Consider the following 20465-nt stretch of genomic DNA (forward strand, 5'->3'; position numbering starts at 1 on the left):
GTCCTTTATGTCGTTAATTTTATCTTTGTTGGGGCATGAACTTTCATTATGATGATAATCCCACCAGCAACCTTTTAGTATTACGAGGGGCGTTCAAGTTCTAAAGCCTCCGATTTTTTTTTCTCAGGACTGGGAGCAGATAGACACATGCAGTTTAGTTTAAAATACGCGTGCACTCTTTGTGAATGTGTGACAGAGATGGAAGCACTGTACGGCACACAGAACTCTAGTGGTGGCGGCGAGTGTGAGGAGTGTTTTTGATACTTAAAATGGCGACGTTTTCGTTACAAGAACAGCGAGTAATCATTCATTTTCTCCACTTGCGTGGTGCGACACCCATTGAAATTCATCGCCAGTTGAGTGTGACATGTGATGATGGTGTCGTGAGTGTGAAAAATGTGCGTTTGTGGGTGTGACAGTTCAAAGAAGGCCGAACGTCGTGTGACAACGAACCAAAACAATCTCGGCCTTGCACCACCTGGTCTGACAACATGTTCGAGCGATTTGAGAAAGTTGTTTTGGAGGATCGCCGATTGAGTGTAGAAAACATCGCCTCCAAAGTTGGCATTTCCGTGGGATCTGTGCACACAATCCTGCATGAAGACCTGCAAATGCGGAAAGTGTCCTCCAGGTGGGTGCCACGAATTCTGGCGGACAACCACAAGGCTGCGCATGGCAATTTGCCAGGCGATGTTGACACGTGATGAAAGCATGAATGGGACTTTGTTTTCATCAATTGTGACAATGGATGAGACATGGATGCCGTTTTTCAATCCTGAAACAAAGCGAGATTTTCCAGTGGTCAAAACAGACTAATACAGAAGCGTTCATAGCGGCCAAGGAATCAAGGCGTCGACATTGTGAAAAATGTGTATGGCTGCAGGGAGATTACGTTGAAAAGTGACAGAAGTTTCAAATTGTTTGTATGATTATTGTGTGAGAAAAAAAATCGGAGACCTTAGAACTTGAACGCACAACGTATATAAGATAGCCTATCACTAATGATCTCAACCCTCTTAACTGTTGATACGATTCTCTTATGTACGATAGAATCTGTATATAATTCGTGATTTTCATTCCCCTTTCCATAGAAAGCTGTATATTCGCCTGCTGGTGCGATGCCACCTCCGTCCCATCTGACCTCCTGCACTCCCGCAAAATATAACATAATTTAAGATTTCTTCCACCACTGTAAATAATTTTCCTGCTGAGTAAAGCGTGGCCAGTGCGTAGGGCTGACAACCTTACCAACATCTTTGAGCCAATTGTCTAGATAATGTGGGACTCTCAACGTCTCACAGCCTGTTAACAGGGATAGTTTTACTTACTTTTTTCTGCCCTATACATACTTCTAGCATTATTGCTGGAAATTAAAAAGTACTGCATTTGAGTGACCTCAAACAACAGAATGTTCACAGCATATTTCATGAAAATTGGTCAGCTGCTTCCAAAGGTCAAAGGGGAAAAATGGCACGCTGATCTCCTTACTTCACTTCATTTCAGTACTGGAGGGAAGCAGTGTAGAAAGTGGCCATGTATAGATCAAAATAAATAAATAAATCTTGTAAACTTCAAAAGTTTTATATTCAGTGTAAAGAAGAACTTTTCCATTGCTATCCCACCAAACAGTGAGTCATATTCACTTTTACAGATTTTGCTACCATCACTGCTTTTTATGGCGCCTTTCATAACTTATGAAGAGCTGCCACAAATGCATTAATTTAATAACTGTAATTACATCTGGAAAAGAAATTCAACAGTGTTATTTAGTGCTTTAATAGTGCTGAACTTTAACTGTGGTACAAAATATTTTCCTGTAAAGATTTAAACACAGTAAATTTACATGCATTTACATGTACGGACAGTTTAGTTCTTGGGTCTCTGATTTAGCTGCAAGCACAAAATTAATGAGGAGGAGGTATTAGGATTATATGATGTTTGGGGCTGTTACAGGCCCACTTATAATGATTTGGGAAGCCGGAATAGTTATAAAAATAGAACTGAAGAAGACCATATCCTGCCGCATGTATCGGTAAATGGATTCATAAACAGAATAATCATGTGTCCCGAAAGAAGCGGCAAATAGGGGACGAACGCCCAGTATGCCGTTATTACACTCAGCATTAAAGTGAGTAAGAAAGTGCCATTGTTGGGACCACCTCATCACTGCAACTGTTACAGTCATGTTTAAACATATACAGCTAGCCAAGCATATGCATGTCTCTCGCCTTACAAGACAAGGCCAGCATTTGTGATTCCTGCTTCACGAGGATTTTTTAATGCGTAGAATTAACCACGGCGTAGTTCTTAATGAATTACACACAGGGGCAACTTTAGCTTTCCTAACTCAACTGCGAACAGCATTTTCATTTGCCGTATTTCGATCCGAATAAGATGTAACCGGATTAGGGAGGTTTCACTGCATTGCCGCATGGCAGCGATCGGGCTGCTTTTATTCTACACGTTAAGTGTGAACTACAGGGTGTGCTATTTTAGCGCATACCAATTGACTACTGGTATATCGATTTAAATCTTGAAGCGCGCAGTGGAATGTGCGACGAATGAACAATATTAGTGCAGTGTAGCAGTTTCAGCATAGTTAAAGACATCTGAAGATGGCCTTATGGCCGAAACTTGTTGTGTCCAATGTGAGAGTATAAGAAAAATTAACAATTTGTTACATTGTTTAATGGAACGTGTAGTAAAGTAAACAGTTTAAATATAGTAATGCTGCAGGCTGCTCGTTCACTGTTACTTCTTCGTATTCCTTTATTGGGCACTATATATTTTGGCCTAACCGGCCAATGCAGTGAGCCGCAGAACAACATGTACAACTGAAGATGTCTATTTAGGCCCAAACGTGTAATGTCCACAAAGGAAAGGAAGAAGAAGGAATAATGAACGATGTTGAACATGGACAGCACAAAACTCCTAATTTAGATCTGTACAGTGTAACAGGATGCTGAAATATAACAGTATGAGTCAGGTTGCTCTTGATAACAGAGACGTAGTGTGATTTCCGTGTAGCAGGAATTGCATTTGAAATATCATTCAGATGGACTACAAACTGAGTGGGTTAAAGCGTAACAAACGTAATATGACTGTGATTGCGTGATGTGGGACAATGCCTTAAGTTTGATATTACGTGACACTGTTGAAGAATTCCAATAACAAAGAACTTTGAAATGAAATTAGAACTGCCTGGGCTAGAATTTCTAACAATAATATAACATTTATCTAGGCTTTATAAGGCAGACACACAGCATCCGCATTTTGGTTTATTTATTCTTTAATCTGAGTTTCGTTACGAATATCTTATATAATATTGTTTAATACATATTCTAATCATTCCTGACAAAAGCTATAACTAAAGTTTTAAGGTGCTTATAAATTCCAATGGTTGATGAAAACAATGCATTTGTGCCTGCCTTACAATGCTTCAGATATATTTGAATTTATTTTTATTATTATTTTTAACTAGTATAAAACTGTTCCATATAAATACGCGATAGAATTTTTATATTGCAAAGGATGAACTAATGGTATATTGATATAAATGAGGCTGTCTTTGTTTAGAATATGATTAGGGGGTTTCGACATAAGACTTGATAGAAAATGAGTTACTTTAAGAATCCTGAAATTCATCACTGCTTTCTTCCATCATCTCTCTCCCAACACATACAATATCATCTTTCTCCCATGTAACTCCATAAAAGTTACACAAGAGACAGTCTTCTGCTTTCATACTGCATTTCTGGATATCATTATTAGTGAGTACTGCAAAGACAGACAAAAATTATGTGACAAAGTTTTATCAGATCCCTACCATGAAATGAAACACATGGATATAAGACAAAACACATTGAAATCTGTGTCAGAAATGAGAATTAATGTGGCACAACATGCATATAACAGGACTGTGGAAACTAAGAGGGTTAAGAAGAGTCCCTCGAGACTCGCGACCATATTTTATTCTCTCAGATTTGAGACTTCCCTTTTCGTTGCCTCCTACGACCCGCAGGGTCACTGTCTCTGTGTCGTAAACTCTGCTTATATAGGGGTTATGCGGACTGGATACCAGACACCATTTCTCGTGGTGACGTTACTGCTGTTCAGACAGTCCATTTTTATGGGAAGGCTCCTTATAGATTACAGCGGTAACGTGTTTCCTCTCATCAAGAGACCTTCCACTCTTTCCTATCACCCTAACCTGGACGGCAAAATCTCAAGAAATTTTTGAACTACAAAGCCTTTGCCACATTTCCATCCGGGTTGAGGCGTATAGAGCATAGAGTGGCCTTACGCAGTGTCACAACTGCCAACAGTTTGGCCACGTCTGGGCTAATTGCAAGCAACCTCCCCATTGCATGTGGTGCGGGGGTGGCCACCTGCACAAGGATTGCCCAGAGAAAGAGAATGCTGCCTCCACTCCAGCTTGTTGCAATTGCCAGTTGAAGGAGGGACAGAAGCCACATCCCGCCAACTATTGGGGCTGCAGACATGCGAAGGAGCAACTGCAGAGGAGGAAATCGCAAAGAGCACCCAAAACCACAACGGGAAGGGTGTTCTCGAATATCGTTACCCCTGGAAACTCCTTCGTGATGATGTTCCGAGGCAGCACATCGCAAGAGCAGGGACCTCAGACTCATCAAGTTCCAGTGGCAGTTCCACCAGTAGCCATGAAACCCAGCGTCCCAGACCCTGTACAGGAACAACAAACAGGTCAGTCAGTTCAGGCTCCAATTGTGAACAGTCAACCCCTCGACAATATGTTGAGAATTGTGACTGTAGTACAGCAGATTATAACAGAGTTCAATGGTGCTGTGTCAGAGGAAGAGAAAATATTGGCAATCACAAAAATTGTATTAAACCTAATGAACCAAAATGGCCACTAGAATTCATAGGCCCCTCAAAGTCATAGCATTTAATGTGAAATTCATTGGGAGGCAGCTCTATGAGCTCAGTAAACAGCTGCAAGATCTACACATAGATTTGGCCCTGTTTTCAGAGACACATCTGAAACCTCATGAGAGGTTCTTTATTCCAAATTACCACTTTTATAGAATCGACCGCCCCTTGGGCAGAAAAGGCGCAACTGTCTTTGCAGTTAGAAAAGGCATTCCCCATAACCATGTAGACCTACCACCCCTTGTTTCAATAGAACTGAAAGGGGTCTGCATACCAACTGGTAATAGTGAAGTGCTGCTTGCAGCTGCTTATAAATCTCCAGGCAGAGCCTGGAGTGATACTGACATCAATGAGCTCTTAAGCTTTAGACGTAAGACTATTTTGGCAGGTGTTCTGAATGCTAAACACCCATTTTTAAATAGCAGTTTCAAACCCTTCAGCCTTGAAACTCATTGATTTATTTGATAAGAGTGATTTCGAAATCTCAGCACCACAGTGCCCCACTCATTCCCCTGCGGGAAATGGTGAAGTGTTAGAGATTGTGGTTCACAAAAATATCAGAGTGTTAGAGGTCTTCGTCTGTGATATTTTGGACTCAGATCACCTATCAATAGTATTCCACACACTGAATCACGTTAAAATTAGGAATCTTTCGGAACCCATTGAAAAATTTACAGATTGGGAGCGGTTTCAAAGCCTCGCTTCTGAATAAATATCACATAAACTAGAAATTAATTCGGGGGTAGAAGCCGATAATATGGCACGCGACCTTGCAGCCTCTATTGCTTGGCATATAGGTTGTCAACAAGTAAAGTTACACTTTCGGATATAAGCAACGATCTACCTGGTCTAGATCGTTTGATAAAACATAAGCAGAGGCTACGAAAACTGTGACAAGAAACCAGGGATCCAGCGTGTAAAACGGCAGTCAATTGGGTCACCAAATCAATCAGGCAAATGACCCGAAAAAAGGCACTTGAACAGTGGGAAACAAAACTAAATAACGCTAAGTCACACCTCAGGTTATATGGTCCATTGCGAAATCTCTTCTTAAAAGAGATGGACCAAGGGCGCCAACTGCTATTCATGGTTCTTCTGGCCTTAAATTTCACCCTTCTGAAAAGCCAACGCAATTGCCAACTGTTTGGAAATTCAGTTCACGCCACATGACCTGTGCGACGAAAACCATGAACAGCGGGTGGAGGCTAGAGTTCAAGCTCTGCTGGAAACCGTAGACGACAACCCCCATCAAAGGATCAGACCATGTGACGTTCAGAAATTAATAAAATCCCTGAAATTAAAAAAGGCCTGTGGAATTGACGGCATCCCAAGCGAATTCCTCAGGCATCTTCCAAGACGACCACTGGTTCATCTAACCCATTTATTCAATCATTGTTTTCGGCTCTCTCATTTTCCAAATACTTGGAAGGAAACAAAAAAAAAAAAAACTTTACCTAAACCCGGTAAAGATCCGAAATTTTCTCAAAATTTACGTCCGATCAGCCTCCTGTCCACGACAGGAAAACTATTCGAAAAAACAATTTTGAAATTCCTGCTCAACGCAAGCCAGTTTGGTTTTCGTGCATGTCACAGCACCACATTGCAATGTATGAGGCTGGTGGACCACGTGACCCTTAATTTCAACAATAAAATGTCTACGGCTGCAGTGTTCTTGGACATCGAAAAAGCCTTTGATACCACGTGGCACTCAGGCTTGCTGTATAAGTTATCAAAATTGGAATTTTCTAACTGTTTGACCAAGCTTATTGGGTCCTTTCTTTCTCAGCATACATTCAAGGTCTCGGTTGAAGTCGAAATGTCAACACCAAGGGAAATGTAAGCAGGGGTGCCACAAGTCCTTTCCCCTAATCTTTTCAACTTGTATATAAATGATGCCCCCATAAACTCATGGTGTTCACCTGGCCCTCTTTGCGGATGACACCTGTCTATACGTGACAGATCGCAGCGCGGTCTCAGCTCAATGGAGACCTTGTGTGAGCGCTTGAATATAAAAATTAATGAAGATAAGACTCGGGGGGTGGGTCTACTTCTCTCGTGGGTATCGGCCGCTTAAGTCTTGTCTTACTCTTAATGGACAAAATATTCCATTTGTAAATAGTGCAAAATATCTAGGTGTAATCTTCGATAAGAGAGTTTCTTGGAAATTGCACATATAAATGATTGAGGCCAAGGCCTTCAGAACATTCATTAGAGTATATTCCCTATTCAAAAGTGAGCGATTGAGCGCTAACATTAAACTGACCCTCCACAAAGCTCTTATTAGATCCGTAATGACCTATGCTAGTCCCGCCTGGGAGTTTGCGGCATACACCCATCTAGTGAAATTGCAGCGCCTGCAAAACAGGGTTCTCTGCACCACTGGAAATTTTCCGAGGCGCACACTGGTCCGCGATTTGCACATGGCATTCAAAATCCCGTACGTATATGACTTTATAACAAAATTGTGCAGGCAACAAGAAGAAGTCATACAAAATCATGAAGATGAGAATGTTCGCATTATTGGTCAAGGTGAAGCCTGAAATAGAAAGTATAAAGTCAGGCAAACGACTGTCCAAGCTTAATTTTGATACGTATTGCAAAAATATAAACCACACAAAAAGAGACTTGACTGTATAAAGTGAAAAACCTATCATTTATGCATTAAAAATAATTTTGTGTACTAATTTTTTAAAATTCATTTTTATTTCCTAAATTAAAATTTAGTTTCTTTTGAAATTTTCAAACCGGACTATATTGAATCCAGACTGATTGAAGCTTGAGTATGCAAGGTATTGCTGTATATATGTATCAAGTCAGGCATACGACTGTCCAAGCTTAATTTTGATACGTATTGCAAAAATATTTTCCCATTTCTTCACAGAGTTGTTCTGCATTATAAATTCGTTTCTGTTGGTAACACTTGACAAATTTTAGCAGACCCTGGTGCCATAAAACAGATGGAAGCAATAAAATCATTTCGTTCTCTGCTGGGAAACCTCACATCTTGTTCACATTTTCGAAACTTCTGACTAAAGGACAGAAGAATGAAAGAATGGCTATTCAAGAAAAAGAGCTAGAGGGGTCCCTTCTTCAGTGCCAAGACCTTCCGTTATAGCTGCAAGAGATTATTGCCCTTTCTATGGGCGTGAACAGACAGTTGTATCATGGCTTAGATACAGAGTGCTATCTGTTTTCTATATGTTCATAGTGAAATCGAATACCATAATTTCATTTCAGCCTATATATACATCAAGCAGATATCAACAAAAAAGTTATGTACATCGAATTTTACTATATATTTTTAACACATTAATCTGCAGAATCTGCAATAAAAGTACTGGCTCATGGATGAGTTTGGGCATAACTCATACGTATACTCTTTTTTGCTGTTGTTCACTTAGGTATCATTTTAATTCCTCTATTATGGTTTTAGTCAAGTCGGTCTGGTAATTACTACATATAAAAATAAATATTTACGACTGTGCATGCGCTTCTACTAGCGGCGTGTGCGCGCGCTTCCACTAGCGCAGTTTAAATGTCCGACTGGCCAAAACGGGGTACTTTGGCCACCACGACTATACTAATCACTGGCACAAACGGGGCACTTCGGACGTTAAAGGTTAATTACACCCAATATCTTCTCAATTATCACAACTATCACTGATTATCACATCAAATCTTATAACCACGTGTTCGGGTCTTCTTTCCGCGTTCACGATCCACACTGTGCCACTGATCACACACTAACTAACTAAGTAGTGTTCGCAGCTCCTTATTTAGCCTCGGGACGGACGACATAGAAAACAATTACGTAATAGGTACCACTGTTGAATAACGTCGTGTTTACCGATTGCCTATGGACTTTCCTGTTGTGTGATGGCGTGTTTACGAAGGCATTCGGCAATGCTGTTGAGAGTTGTTTATTGCTGCATAGCAACCACGATTTCCCCTGTTATGTCACCGCTGGGGAAAGGGTGTTTAACGAGCATTGCACCACCCACGTCACACTGTTAATAAATATACACTACTGAACTACAGTACTATTAATCTGGATACAATACAGTTAATCATATAAAACACTTAGTGTAAAAGATAGAGTAAATGGGATTATATTAAAAAATAGAAGTTATAGTATAAAATAAGAATAAAATGATGTTTTATAACATCGAATCAGTCGTTGGTTAGTAATTTTGTATGTTCCCCTGAACAGATTGGAATATTCTAATTTTCTTTTGTATATAAGATTGTATAGGAGGCTCGTGAAGTAGGTGTAGTAAATTAATTGTTTAGTCGGAGCCTCATCTAACGAAGTAATGTCTGTACTGTAGGAAAAGTAAACAATGATTCGTTGTTGATGAAACCTCATCCAGCGTCATACCGAGGTTGCAGCACATTCAGAAGTGAGCGTTTAAACGAAAACATTAACCTATCCCTCTATAAGGCACTGATCAGATCAGTAATGTCTTACGCTTGTCCTGCCTGGGAATTAGCGGCAGACACCTACCTCCTAAAATTGCAGCACATGCAAAACAAGCTACTGCGTACCAGTGGAAATTTTCCAAGGTGTACATCAGTCCGCGACTTGCACACGGCTTTCAACTTTCCATATGTATATGATTATATAACAAAATTTTGCAGACAACAAGCAGAAGTCATACAAAATCATGAGAATGAACATGTTCGCGGTATAGGACAAGTCGAAGTCAGACAGAAAATACACGTTTGGGCGCAGAAACTTCCTTTTTTGAAGGTGAATAAAAGAAAAATTATTGCTGATAGACGAACTTTATGTTTAGCTAATGAAAGAACATTCTTTAAAGTTTTAAACAAAATATCTTGAAGGTGGTGGCCACCGTTCTCTATGCACTGAGGCAACCAATTTCTGAAGTTCCTCTCTGCACATTCCAACATGCGACCGGAATGTGGGCTACTTCCTACCAAATAACATTTTTCAGCTGAAGCAGGTGTGTGGGGCGATGTTTAAAAACCTCTGCCTTGAGGTATCCCCATAAAAAGATCACAGGGCGTTAGATCAGGTGAGTGCGCTGCCCATGGGATGTCACCTCAAAGCGACATGAGCTGTGACACCATCCTGTTGGAACCAGACATTTACTAGATGCATTTCTTCAAGAGCTGGTTCGAAAAATATTTCAAAATCGACTGTCGAACTGCCTCCACATTTTCTCGCGTCATAATGGTCCGTTTTCATCCTGATAATATTTTCACCACACTCTCGGTTGTCCTAAAGTTCTCTACCCACAAAACAATTGATTTCCGGTCAGGAACCGGACCTCTGGGCTTAATTCCGAAGTGAGTACAGAACGCACACTGCACCGCCAAGTAGGAATGGTTGTTCGAAAATAGGCTTTGACAGCAAACACACGCTGCTCACTCGTCCACCTCATGTTTCCTACTGAGGGGTATTAGACAGAAACGTCTGCGACTGCTGCGTTCGCCGAGCCTATCCCCACTTTTCTGCGACCTCCCTTCCCTTCATAGTGCATTTTCATAAAAAGGAAGTTTCTGCGCCCCACCCTGTATAAGAGGCCTAAACTTGGCGATGGTCAGGCTTATGACCGTTCAAATGACTAAGCTGCCATTGTAGCATGAGATCTGTAAGTTAGCAATGATCTGCTCAATAAAACCTGTACTGACAGAGGGCTTGTGTGCAAAGCAAAAGGAAAAAATTTTGATAACATATTCTGACATGTCTAACCATTGCTGGGCAACTGGGAGTGGAACGGGTTACCACGAAGACAGACCCTTGATAAACGGTCGGTTGCCAAGTTACGAAACAGTGGAAACAAGGTTATGCAACAGTAAGGAAAGGGTGTTTTTCCGTGCCGAACCAAAGTGCGCTGGTTGCTATGCAGCGTTGCCCAGAAACGTCTCTGTAAACACGGCGTCACACAACAGGGTAGCCCGTGCAGCGACTGTTGCTAGACAATCGGTAAACACGTCACGCAACAGTGAAAACTACCACGTAACTGTTTTCTGTGTTGTCAGTGCTTATCACTGCCAATTAAGAGCAAGGACGCAGAAACCTGGAGAATCCCTGCAACTTTGCCACGGCCATCGAACTGCTTGCCCGTCGTGCCTACCCCAATCTACCTGCAGACCACATAGGAAGAGAGGCAGGAAAAGCCTTCGTATACGGAATACGAGATGCCGATATCAAGATTCAGCTGCTGCTGGGAGGGGAGAAGACAGTAAACGAGGCCCTCCAACAAGCACTAGAGCTGCAAGTGGTATTGGTAGCAGCTAGACCTCACGAAGATGTTACTGTTGGTTTGTCTCTGGTCGAAGATCTCCGAATGTTCTTCACTGATTGCTTCGAAATTTTGACACAACGTTGCATTCAAATTCACGCGTTTTTATATACCTATTATGTAGATGTCACACCTGTGACAGGTAAAACAGGTAAAAGTATTGTAACGTGTTTCGTTACTGAATACGCCATAGAGATCGTTAACTGGTTTATTGAACAATCTACAAGTAACGGCTACAATTAATTATAACAATATTGCGGGGTTTCACAATTTATAACCCTATTCACAATAATCAAATCACGCTATTGTCAGTAGACTTCACGTACTAATAACACGGGAGCTATACAAGTCTCCCTGAATTACATACGTTCACTCGTAACACGCCGCTGGCTAGTAGGCTTGCTCGGAACTAACTCGGAGGTAGCTCGAGGACTGACTGTGAATAGCCTTCGCTGCTTCTTATGTAGCCTCGTTCGGACAATACGGAAAACGGCCACGTAATAGGCACCACTATGTCTGGTGCCATCGTGCCAGCAACGCTGTGTACCGCTGTTACTACCGTTGTCTCTCGCAACTATTGCTTACCCGTGCTGCCTAGCAACTGTGATATCCCTTGGTGACATCACCGCTGTTGACTCACGTTGCATAGCTACCAGGTTGCGGGGACTTGGCTAACTTCGGCTTCGCTCGGCGCGTCAGCTCCGGGGGGGGGGTCCAGCTAGCGCGACACGTCACAGTATTAATTGTATTTAATATTAATATACTGTAACATGTTATACGTCGTCCATCGAATAGCAACAGATCGTTGCCTAGGAATAACCATGGCAACAAACTGTTGAAACAGCGGATCACTGCCTAGGAATAACCGTGGCAACGAAATTTTCGTTTTCATTTTATTATTTTGTGTTACATTGCGTTGGAATTGGGCTGAGTCCTTTACCGTAGCGTTCATTTCGTGAGTATAGTTTATTTTGTTGTTGTTTTGCATTTCGTTTTCTTAACTGTTTCCCTTATTTTCCGGTGCAATTGGCTGTGGGATTAGGCTGTGTCGATTGATCTGCGTTTGAATTGAAATATTTCGTCAGTATATATTTTTTTTTGTTTCTTCTTTGTTTTCCAGTTTGTGTTCTTTCCTTTTTTAATGTTTTGCAATTTCATATATTTTTGTTATAACTTTCTTTCTTCTTCTTCAGTGCAGTCGTTTCCATATTAACGCTAGAACAGACCGTTGCATAGGATAATAGGTTCCGTTGCATAACAACGGATGAAACCAGAAAGTATACATCCATGGAAACGCGAGTATCACGGGGTCACAAGTATCACAAGAGATTCCAAGTGAAATCAAAGCAGAAACAGTTTCGATTTATTTTCATTTTGATTTAATTATTTCGTGTTACATTGCGTTGGAATTGTGCTGTGTTGTTTACCATAGCGTTCATTTCGTGAGTACAGTTTATTTTTCGTTGTTCTTCATTTCGTTTTCTTTACTGTTTCCCTTATTTTCCGGTGCAATTGGCGATTGGATTGGGCTTTGTCGATTGATCTGCGTTTGAACTGAAATATTTCGTCAGTATTTTTTATTTTTTTGTTTCTTCTTTGTTTTCCAGTTGGTGTTCTTTCCTTTTTTAATGTTTTGCAATTTCATCTTTTTTTCTTATAACTTTCTTTCTTCGTCTTCTTCTTCTTCGGTGCAATCGATCTGCTTTAGTTCATCCAAATAATGCCTCACAGAAGATCAAACTTAGGTTGTCGTACTCGCGGAGCGGAAGCAATGCGTCGAGTAATTTCAAATCAAACTGGGGAAGAATGGGCATACTGAGCCACAGCAAGGCGTGGCCAGGCACAGCTAGTAATAAATAAAATGCTGTTCGCACTTGAGTTAGGAAAGCTGAAGTTGCCCCTCTGTTTAATGAATTAAGAAGTACGCCGTGGTTTATTCTACAAATTAATAATATTCTCGTGAAGCAGGAACCTCGAGGCGAGAAACATGCATATACTTGGCTAACTATATTTGTTTAAACACGACTGTAACAGATGCAGTGATGAGGCGGTCCCAACAATGGCAATGTTTTTATTACTCACTTTAAAAGTCACCGCTGCAGAACAAGCAAAAAAGCGATAGGAGGGGTTTATTCATTTAGTTACTTCTATGTTGTTTAACGTTGCTCTCAATAGCTAGACTTCGTAGCGTTGATCAGTGAAGTGGAAGATTTCGGGTAGAGAAGGGGGGGGGGTCCTGAAAGGGACGTTAGACGGATTACAGGACCATGTGTGGGAATTCTTTTGCCTCTCTATGCTATAGTTACCGTGATTAAAACCGGATGCTACCATATTTTCTGAGAAGTAGTGGGTCTGGAATGGGGTCCATTCAGCCTCGTGAGGATAACTGAGGAGCTACTTCAAGGAAATAGCGGCTCCGGTCTAGAAAACCGAGATTAACGTCCGTTGGGATCCGCTGCTCTGACCACGTGACACCCTATATCCGCAAAAGTTGACAGTAACTTCGCTGACAAACGGCAGTCGCTCGGTCGGTATTGTTCACTTGCGGGCTACAGGCCTTGGAGTTTGTTTGTATACCAGAATTTACTCCAAGAAAATTTACACATTTTCGAAGATCTGGTCCTACACAAAATTTTAACACATTAAAAAATTGCGGTAGTGGCCTTGGCTATCCTGATTGAAGCTTTTCGTGATATTCCTCCATCCCTCCAGAAGAATATCAAGGTTACAGCCAAAACCAGCTTACAGCCCCTTTAGTCCATATTATTTCCAATTCAGTATTCACAAATCGTTCTACACTGGACGCTGTATAAACTGAGCTACTGATAGTGATGTTAAGAAAACCTTGAACGAAACGAATACATATGTAAATTCAATTTGAATACCAGCACATCCAGACCTATTCTGTTCCGTGGAATTAAAGAAGCTTTATTTTAAATAATTGAATAAAGATTTATGTGATGATATATATATCAGTAATTCAATTTTAACCTGACTAAATGATCACTGTCATTGGGTTACACATCCTTGAGTAATGAATGTACTGGACATCTGATATTTGTAATTACAAATAATTGGAACACTTTCACTATTCTATACTGTGTAGAAATAACTACAGCCTTAAATATCTGTTATATTCTCACCTCACTATATGTTGTAATGGTTTGTGGAAATGATGATTCGGCTTGTTGCATCAGTCCTCTCCGTGCTGGCTAACCACGTACGTCACGTGCACGTTTCAGAGAGCGATGTTGTAAGAAGTTCTCACAACACCACTGTGTGGAGAAGTCAGATTCAGCCCACTGCGTGTAAACATTCAGCAGCATGAGATGATCACCACCTGGTGTAAAGAAGCTATGTCGTGCAGCATCAGCATGGACTGTCTTGTCCTTGGGTCTGTAGAAAATGGCACCATTTACAGAAAGCACTGCAGCAATAGTCAGAATCTCTTCTGAGCACTTATACCTGCAATCAAAGGATACAGCTGAGATGTTTGTATCTGTTCTTGCTCACTCAGGAAACAATATACAGACTTTCAGGGAAATTATAAAAGCAAGAAAAGTATTTCCGATCAGTGTCATGCTACGGGTATGGGGGCATTATAAATACAGAGTGATCCATTTACAATTGTGCCCTAAGAGAATACATTGTATTCTGTACCTCAGTGTACAACTGAAACATGGTCAAGAAGAATGAATGTATTTCTGACAATGAATGATACTTCCAGCATGTTTTATATAAGTAAAGGTATCCCTGTAAGAGGCCGTGGAGGCCCATAGGACACTGAGATGTTGAGGTTCCCACATTTTCTAGACAATCAGCTCATAGATGGTCGCAAGGTTGTCAGCCCTATGCGCTGGCTGCCCTTTACCCCCAATAATATTCCAAGAATACTCCTGGTACTCATTTCTGTTAGAGGCTGAGTTGACCCCAGGGCCATAGTGCAGCTGGAAGGATTCAGTCAATTGAAAAAAATCCAATGACCTCATCAGGACTTGAACCCGAACCTTCTGGCTTGTAGCACAGCACCTTAACCAACAATGCTACCGCATACCCCAGCATCTTTTATATACTTACTTAATTTATGTTCGATGAGATATAAAATATGTTTCCTACTTGGATACAATTTTAAATATATCAATCTGTACATACTAAGACTTTTATGTGTTTATAGCAAAATAAGTGCAAAATATGAATCAGATCTCTGTTAACTGCATACTGGCATATCAAGTAACTTACTTTTCTGATGCAAGGATCATTTTTGCCATCATGGGATCAACGGGAAATTCAGCCATTCGACAGCCCAGTTTTGTTAGTTCTCCATGATGGTTGAGTGCCCCAAGTGCGTATAACTGCTCTAATGCCAATACCTGCCATAAAAGAAAACATTCTGTAGAAAATAACACACTCCACAGTATGTGGTGTAAATTATAATTCATGTTCCCTTCTGCCAGACTGACCTGTAAAAGCTGAATGCTGCATTACTGCACAGATGCATGCAATCCAGCATTGTGGTGCATTGTTTGTTCACAAATATCATTACCCCTTCTAAAATATGGCTACTTGCCTTACAGTGTCGGGAGATTTCAAATCCCTTCCTCCAAAACAATAAAGTTTACAAATTATTTTTCTATTACAGTCATGTTAAAGATGCATATTCAGACTTTAAAATTCTATATCACCCAGTGTTCACAAAGTGTTATATCTCAATATATTCCTACACTCTCAACACAGAAACTGCAAATGATTTATTTGGTCTTCATCAGGGTCTGAGCTCTACTTCTGTAATTCTGTGTATAAGGGGTATATAACACAAGCTGCTGTCCAAGTGTTTACTCTGTAAAATCATAAAGTAACATCTTGCCTTCAGTTGATGGCAGCCTTATTTAGAGTCTTTCCTGGAACACTGTGCAAAGCCAGGAAATGATTATTTTCTTCCTATTCCAATGGTAAGTACTGGAAGATAACGTTATTATACTTAGGCCAAGAAAACAAAGAAGTCCTATAGCTTGACCACCCTCCACATCTCCCTTGAGCTGTTAGGCTTCAACCCCCAGCAGCATACTTCACATACTCACCTCCAGTATACTAGCCATTTTGTTCACTGCAAAGTTGGAAGGGATAACTTCACTAATGACAAGTGTATTGGAATGGAATGGGTTTGCACATTGCTAATGCTGTAGACTTTACTCACAAGGAGCTCAGTTGAAATCTTGCCCATGACACCACCTATCCTGACAGGTTTTTCATAGTTTTCTTCAGTCCTCCCACACATGCTGAGACAGTACCTCACATCCTTTCCAATTCATCATTCACCAGTCATCCTACCATTCCATGCTATACAGTCAAGTTACTGACTGCTGTAAAGTACTCACTTAAAAGAAGAAAGATAAAACAAGTGGCTGAAGACATGGAGAGGAACTGAACAGCAGGAAGATATTGGAACGCTTCAAGCAGCATCATCTCCACCAAACATGGGACCTCCCCCTGTCGCCTCAGCATAGTATAACTCATAAGCAGAGTAACACTTTACCTTCCTGAGACTTACATCGTAGGTGTTATGTCGCTATGACGGGGGTGGATTGGTAGTCTCACCGCTGTCGCCACTTGTAACATCGTGGTGCAGGGGGGACATGCAGGTACCCCTCCTTGCCACCACAGCTTACGCTGTAAGGAGCCAACCCCATAATCCTAGCTCACCCTCAGCTAGGATTCTCCTGTTTCGGGGTTTCTTTCTCATAAAAGCTGCCACCATCTATTATCTGTCCTAAGTGAGGTGATGTAAGTACCAAGTGCCAGTAGCGCGTAGTCGAGCGTTCACTGTTTGCTGGCCCTTTCTTCCTAGTCACCTCTTTATCATTGGCGTAGAGCGGGCGTGTCAGGTCTGACCCGTCTCTACCTATCGTCTGTCATCTCTATTGTGGGAACTACCCCCTGACATATAGTTATAGCTCCCTCTTGACAACTCCTCATATAGTCTACAGGTAGTAACGTATTACATTAGTATTACATTTTAAGGGGCGTTGGTGTCAAGGCTACTAACTACTGCCTGTGTGGCAGGTGCCTACCCCTGTCTACTCCTAGTACCTCCCCTTAAGCATTCGGCTGCTGTTGCAACTCTCATTTTGGGTAGGATCTTCTGGATGGGTCAAGGAAAGGTGATTATGGAGTGTGAATCACAATTCCCTGCGTACCTCCTATCCTATCTACTCTATCTATTTACACTCTTATATTTACATGATTTACAATATTTACATTCTTACAAGGCCGACTTTCAGTCGGGTCTACATAGGCTTCACTTCACGCTACCCTAGGAACCTCCCCCTTCGGGGGTGTATAACTGGAGTCTCTCTCTCTCCTCGACTCCTGACTATAGGCAAGTATTAATCATTCCATGTGATCCTGTTTCCCTACTATTCATTAGATACGATTACACTATCCTTCGTCAAGTTTCACTCTTAACATAATCTACCCTTAGTTATACAAATTAAAACCCACATACTATATTTATCACTACACGCTAACCATAACCTTGACACATACACTATAAAACCCTTATTGCCTGACTATCCTCCTCGGCAATTACATGGTACATGATTCTAGTATCCTCCCCTAAGGGCTCGCCGGGCACACTGGAGTTTGCACATTCAAATCTCACAACAACACTTTTATCAACAATATTATTAAACAACATGGCTGTTATGCGTAAAGAAACTTACTTGTAGTACAAGATGCAGGCCCACTGCCTCCGCTCGTAAGGCCCATGTTGAAGAGAGCCTTCGGCTGACAACTCAATATTCTGTGTTAGATCAGAATCCCAAGTCTCTCGAAATTCAGTAATTTATAGTTTTAATTTGCTAATTCAGCTGTTGACGACAGAAGGTAGTTAACTCCTCCTCAGTGTCCTCAATTCCCAAAGTAATATTCTCATTGGATATTCTAGGTGGCTGGGGGTGGACCCACAGTATCTTATTGCTACGTATTTACTCATATGACCATCTCCAGTGGCCTAGTTAGCGGAGTGTCTTACTTACGCTATTATTCATGAACGCTGATCCTCACATTCTTAGCCTAGTTCCTGCCCAGGTGTTGACAGATTACTGTAATAGCTGTGAAACACTTTTCGCAAGTCTCGAACATTTGGGTAATGCCTTACAATCTCTAATCTCAAATTTGAGCCACTACAGTAGGTTAGACCAGAAATAGTATTCTGGTCAGTTTCCTTCAAACTAACGTACAGCAAAGAAAATTATAACTCTAAGGATGTATACACGTTCCATATCCCATTCTCACCAACCTCCTAATAAATCAGTTTTCTCACCAGTGTCTCATGACGTGGAGGATCCAAAAAGTCAAAATGTACAAGGTCATGAATTCCTAAAGCTTTCAATGTCAATACAGCATTGCCCAAATTAATACGCTGAATCTCTGGTGCTGTGTTATCTTCTAATTCATGCATGTATGCCCAGGCTGTATAAAGACGGAAACGCTTGCTCTTTCTGCTAAATTTGGCACTGACTTCGCCGACAAGCTGTGGTCGCTGGGTCGGTATAGTTCACTTGCGGACTAAAAGCCATGGAGTAACGAAGATGAGATAGGGTACTGTGAGGTAATTTGCGCTAATTTTGGATGTCATATACCGTTGGTAGTATCGCTATTCGATATAATGGCACCTTTATGCAATTTAATATCAGCACTCATTCCTTTGAATTTGTTTAATAATATGGAGATACCTGTGATACCGAGTGAAGAGCTACAGTGTTGCATAACTTACCGGTATTTAAATTGACTGTATACAACGAGAAACCTATGGCCACAGGTTATAACTTATAGAGGCCAAATGATGCATATTCACCGAACCGAAATTCAAGAGGAACTCATACAGCCTCAATTCCTGTTGCATATGCATTTACTTCTGCAGTGCCATTAGTATTATTATTGGTATTTTGTTTTACTTCCCTGAAGAACTTGTAACTTAAAATTACGGTTACGATAAACAGAATTTCATTCAGAATCTGCAGGTATGTTTATGATAAATTTCAATATCAAACTGAAAATACTTAGTTCAAAATGTTGTCACCCTCAAACCGAAAGTTAAATATAGATATCAGGCAGCATCCTGAATTTCTTTTACATTCGTCTAAAGAAAGTTTCCATGTTTCAAGATATATTACCCTACTCCACTTCTATCTTCCACCACTGAAGTTCCCGCATCCGCCATGCTGTTATTATTAATTACTGCAGGAAGTTAAAAAGCTTAAAAAGTACTGCGTTTGAGTGACCTCAAAGACCGGAATGTTCACAGCACATTTTATGATAATTGGTTAGCTGCTTCCAAGAGTCAAAGTGGAAAAATGGCATGCTGATCTCGTTACTTCACTTCATTTCAACACTAGAGGGAAGCAGTGTAGAAAGTGGCCATGTATAGATCAAAATAAATAAATAAATCTTGTAAACTTCAAAAGTTTTATATTCAGTCTAAAGAAGAACTTCTCCATTCCTGTCACACCAAACAGTGAGTCATATTCACTTTTACAGATTTTGCTACCATCACAAACCACAAATGAAACACTGTTTTTAATGGCGACTTTCATAACTTACGAAGAGCTGCCACAAATGCCGTAATTTAGCAACTGTAATTACATCTGGAAAAAGAAACTCAATAGTGTTATTTAGTGCTTTAGTAGTGCTGAATTTTAACTGTGGTACAAAATAACATTTTCCTGTAAAGATTTAAACACAGTAAATTTACACGCAGTTCTTTCAATATTTCAACTCACTGCAAACACTCATATGTATATACTGATAGAAAATTAATGTCTGTACGTATTCTTGTTTCACTGTATATTTACAATTGTTCAACTACAGTCACTGCAAAAATATGCTACCTCAAACACCAACTGATCACCTTTTCTTCTCTGTGCAATGCTATAACTGTTTGCTTGATATGAGATTCCATGAGGGTATTTTCCAGAACTGTATACTAATATCAAAAAAATAAAACTCATCTTGGGTAGTATGTACCGATAGGCGATACTACTGATTGATTTATTTATTTATTTAGTTCGTCACTGTAGATCATTGTACATGATATAGGACAAGTCAAGTTAATTCTGAATATTAACAATTTAATATATGAGTAAGATTAAAATTACAATAGTTACAATTGTTTACAGTTGATTACAATTTAGAATTAGTTAGATATTCTTATTTGTGGAGAATTTGATGGAATGAAGATTGGCAGGGGAAACCGAAGTACTCGGAGGAAACCTGCCCCAGCGCCACTTT

The 20465-nt window shown here is 40.6% G+C and overlaps 1 protein-coding gene across 5 annotated transcripts in view; it reads right to left on the minus strand.

The window, feature by feature from the left end:
• Positions 1 to 1760: 1760 nt before the first annotated feature.
• LOC111872849 (pre-mRNA-splicing factor ATP-dependent RNA helicase DHX16-like) overlaps positions 1761 to 20465 on the minus strand; it is a 21935-nt gene continuing 3230 nt past the window's right edge. Inside the window, exons 1-4 of one of the 5 annotated variants that reach the window (XR_002844306.2) lie at positions 19417 to 20289; positions 15417 to 15547; positions 14321 to 14642; positions 1761 to 4701 (exon numbers count right to left, since the gene is read on the minus strand). Coding sequence is in view for 1 of the 5 variants with exons in the window: in XM_023867052.2 (XP_023722820.1) it covers positions 14390 to 14642; positions 15417 to 15547; positions 18499 to 18636 (522 nt within the window). In the remaining 4 variants the exon portion in view is untranslated. The other 4 variants (XR_002844305.2, XR_004513954.1, XM_023867052.2 and 1 more) reach the window with 4 other exon arrangements.

The sequence above is a fragment of the Cryptotermes secundus genome, unplaced genomic scaffold (genome assembly GCF_002891405.2).
Source record: "Cryptotermes secundus unplaced genomic scaffold, Csec_1.0 scaffold294, whole genome shotgun sequence".
Lineage (NCBI taxonomy): Eukaryota > Metazoa > Arthropoda > Insecta > Blattodea > Kalotermitidae > Cryptotermes > Cryptotermes secundus.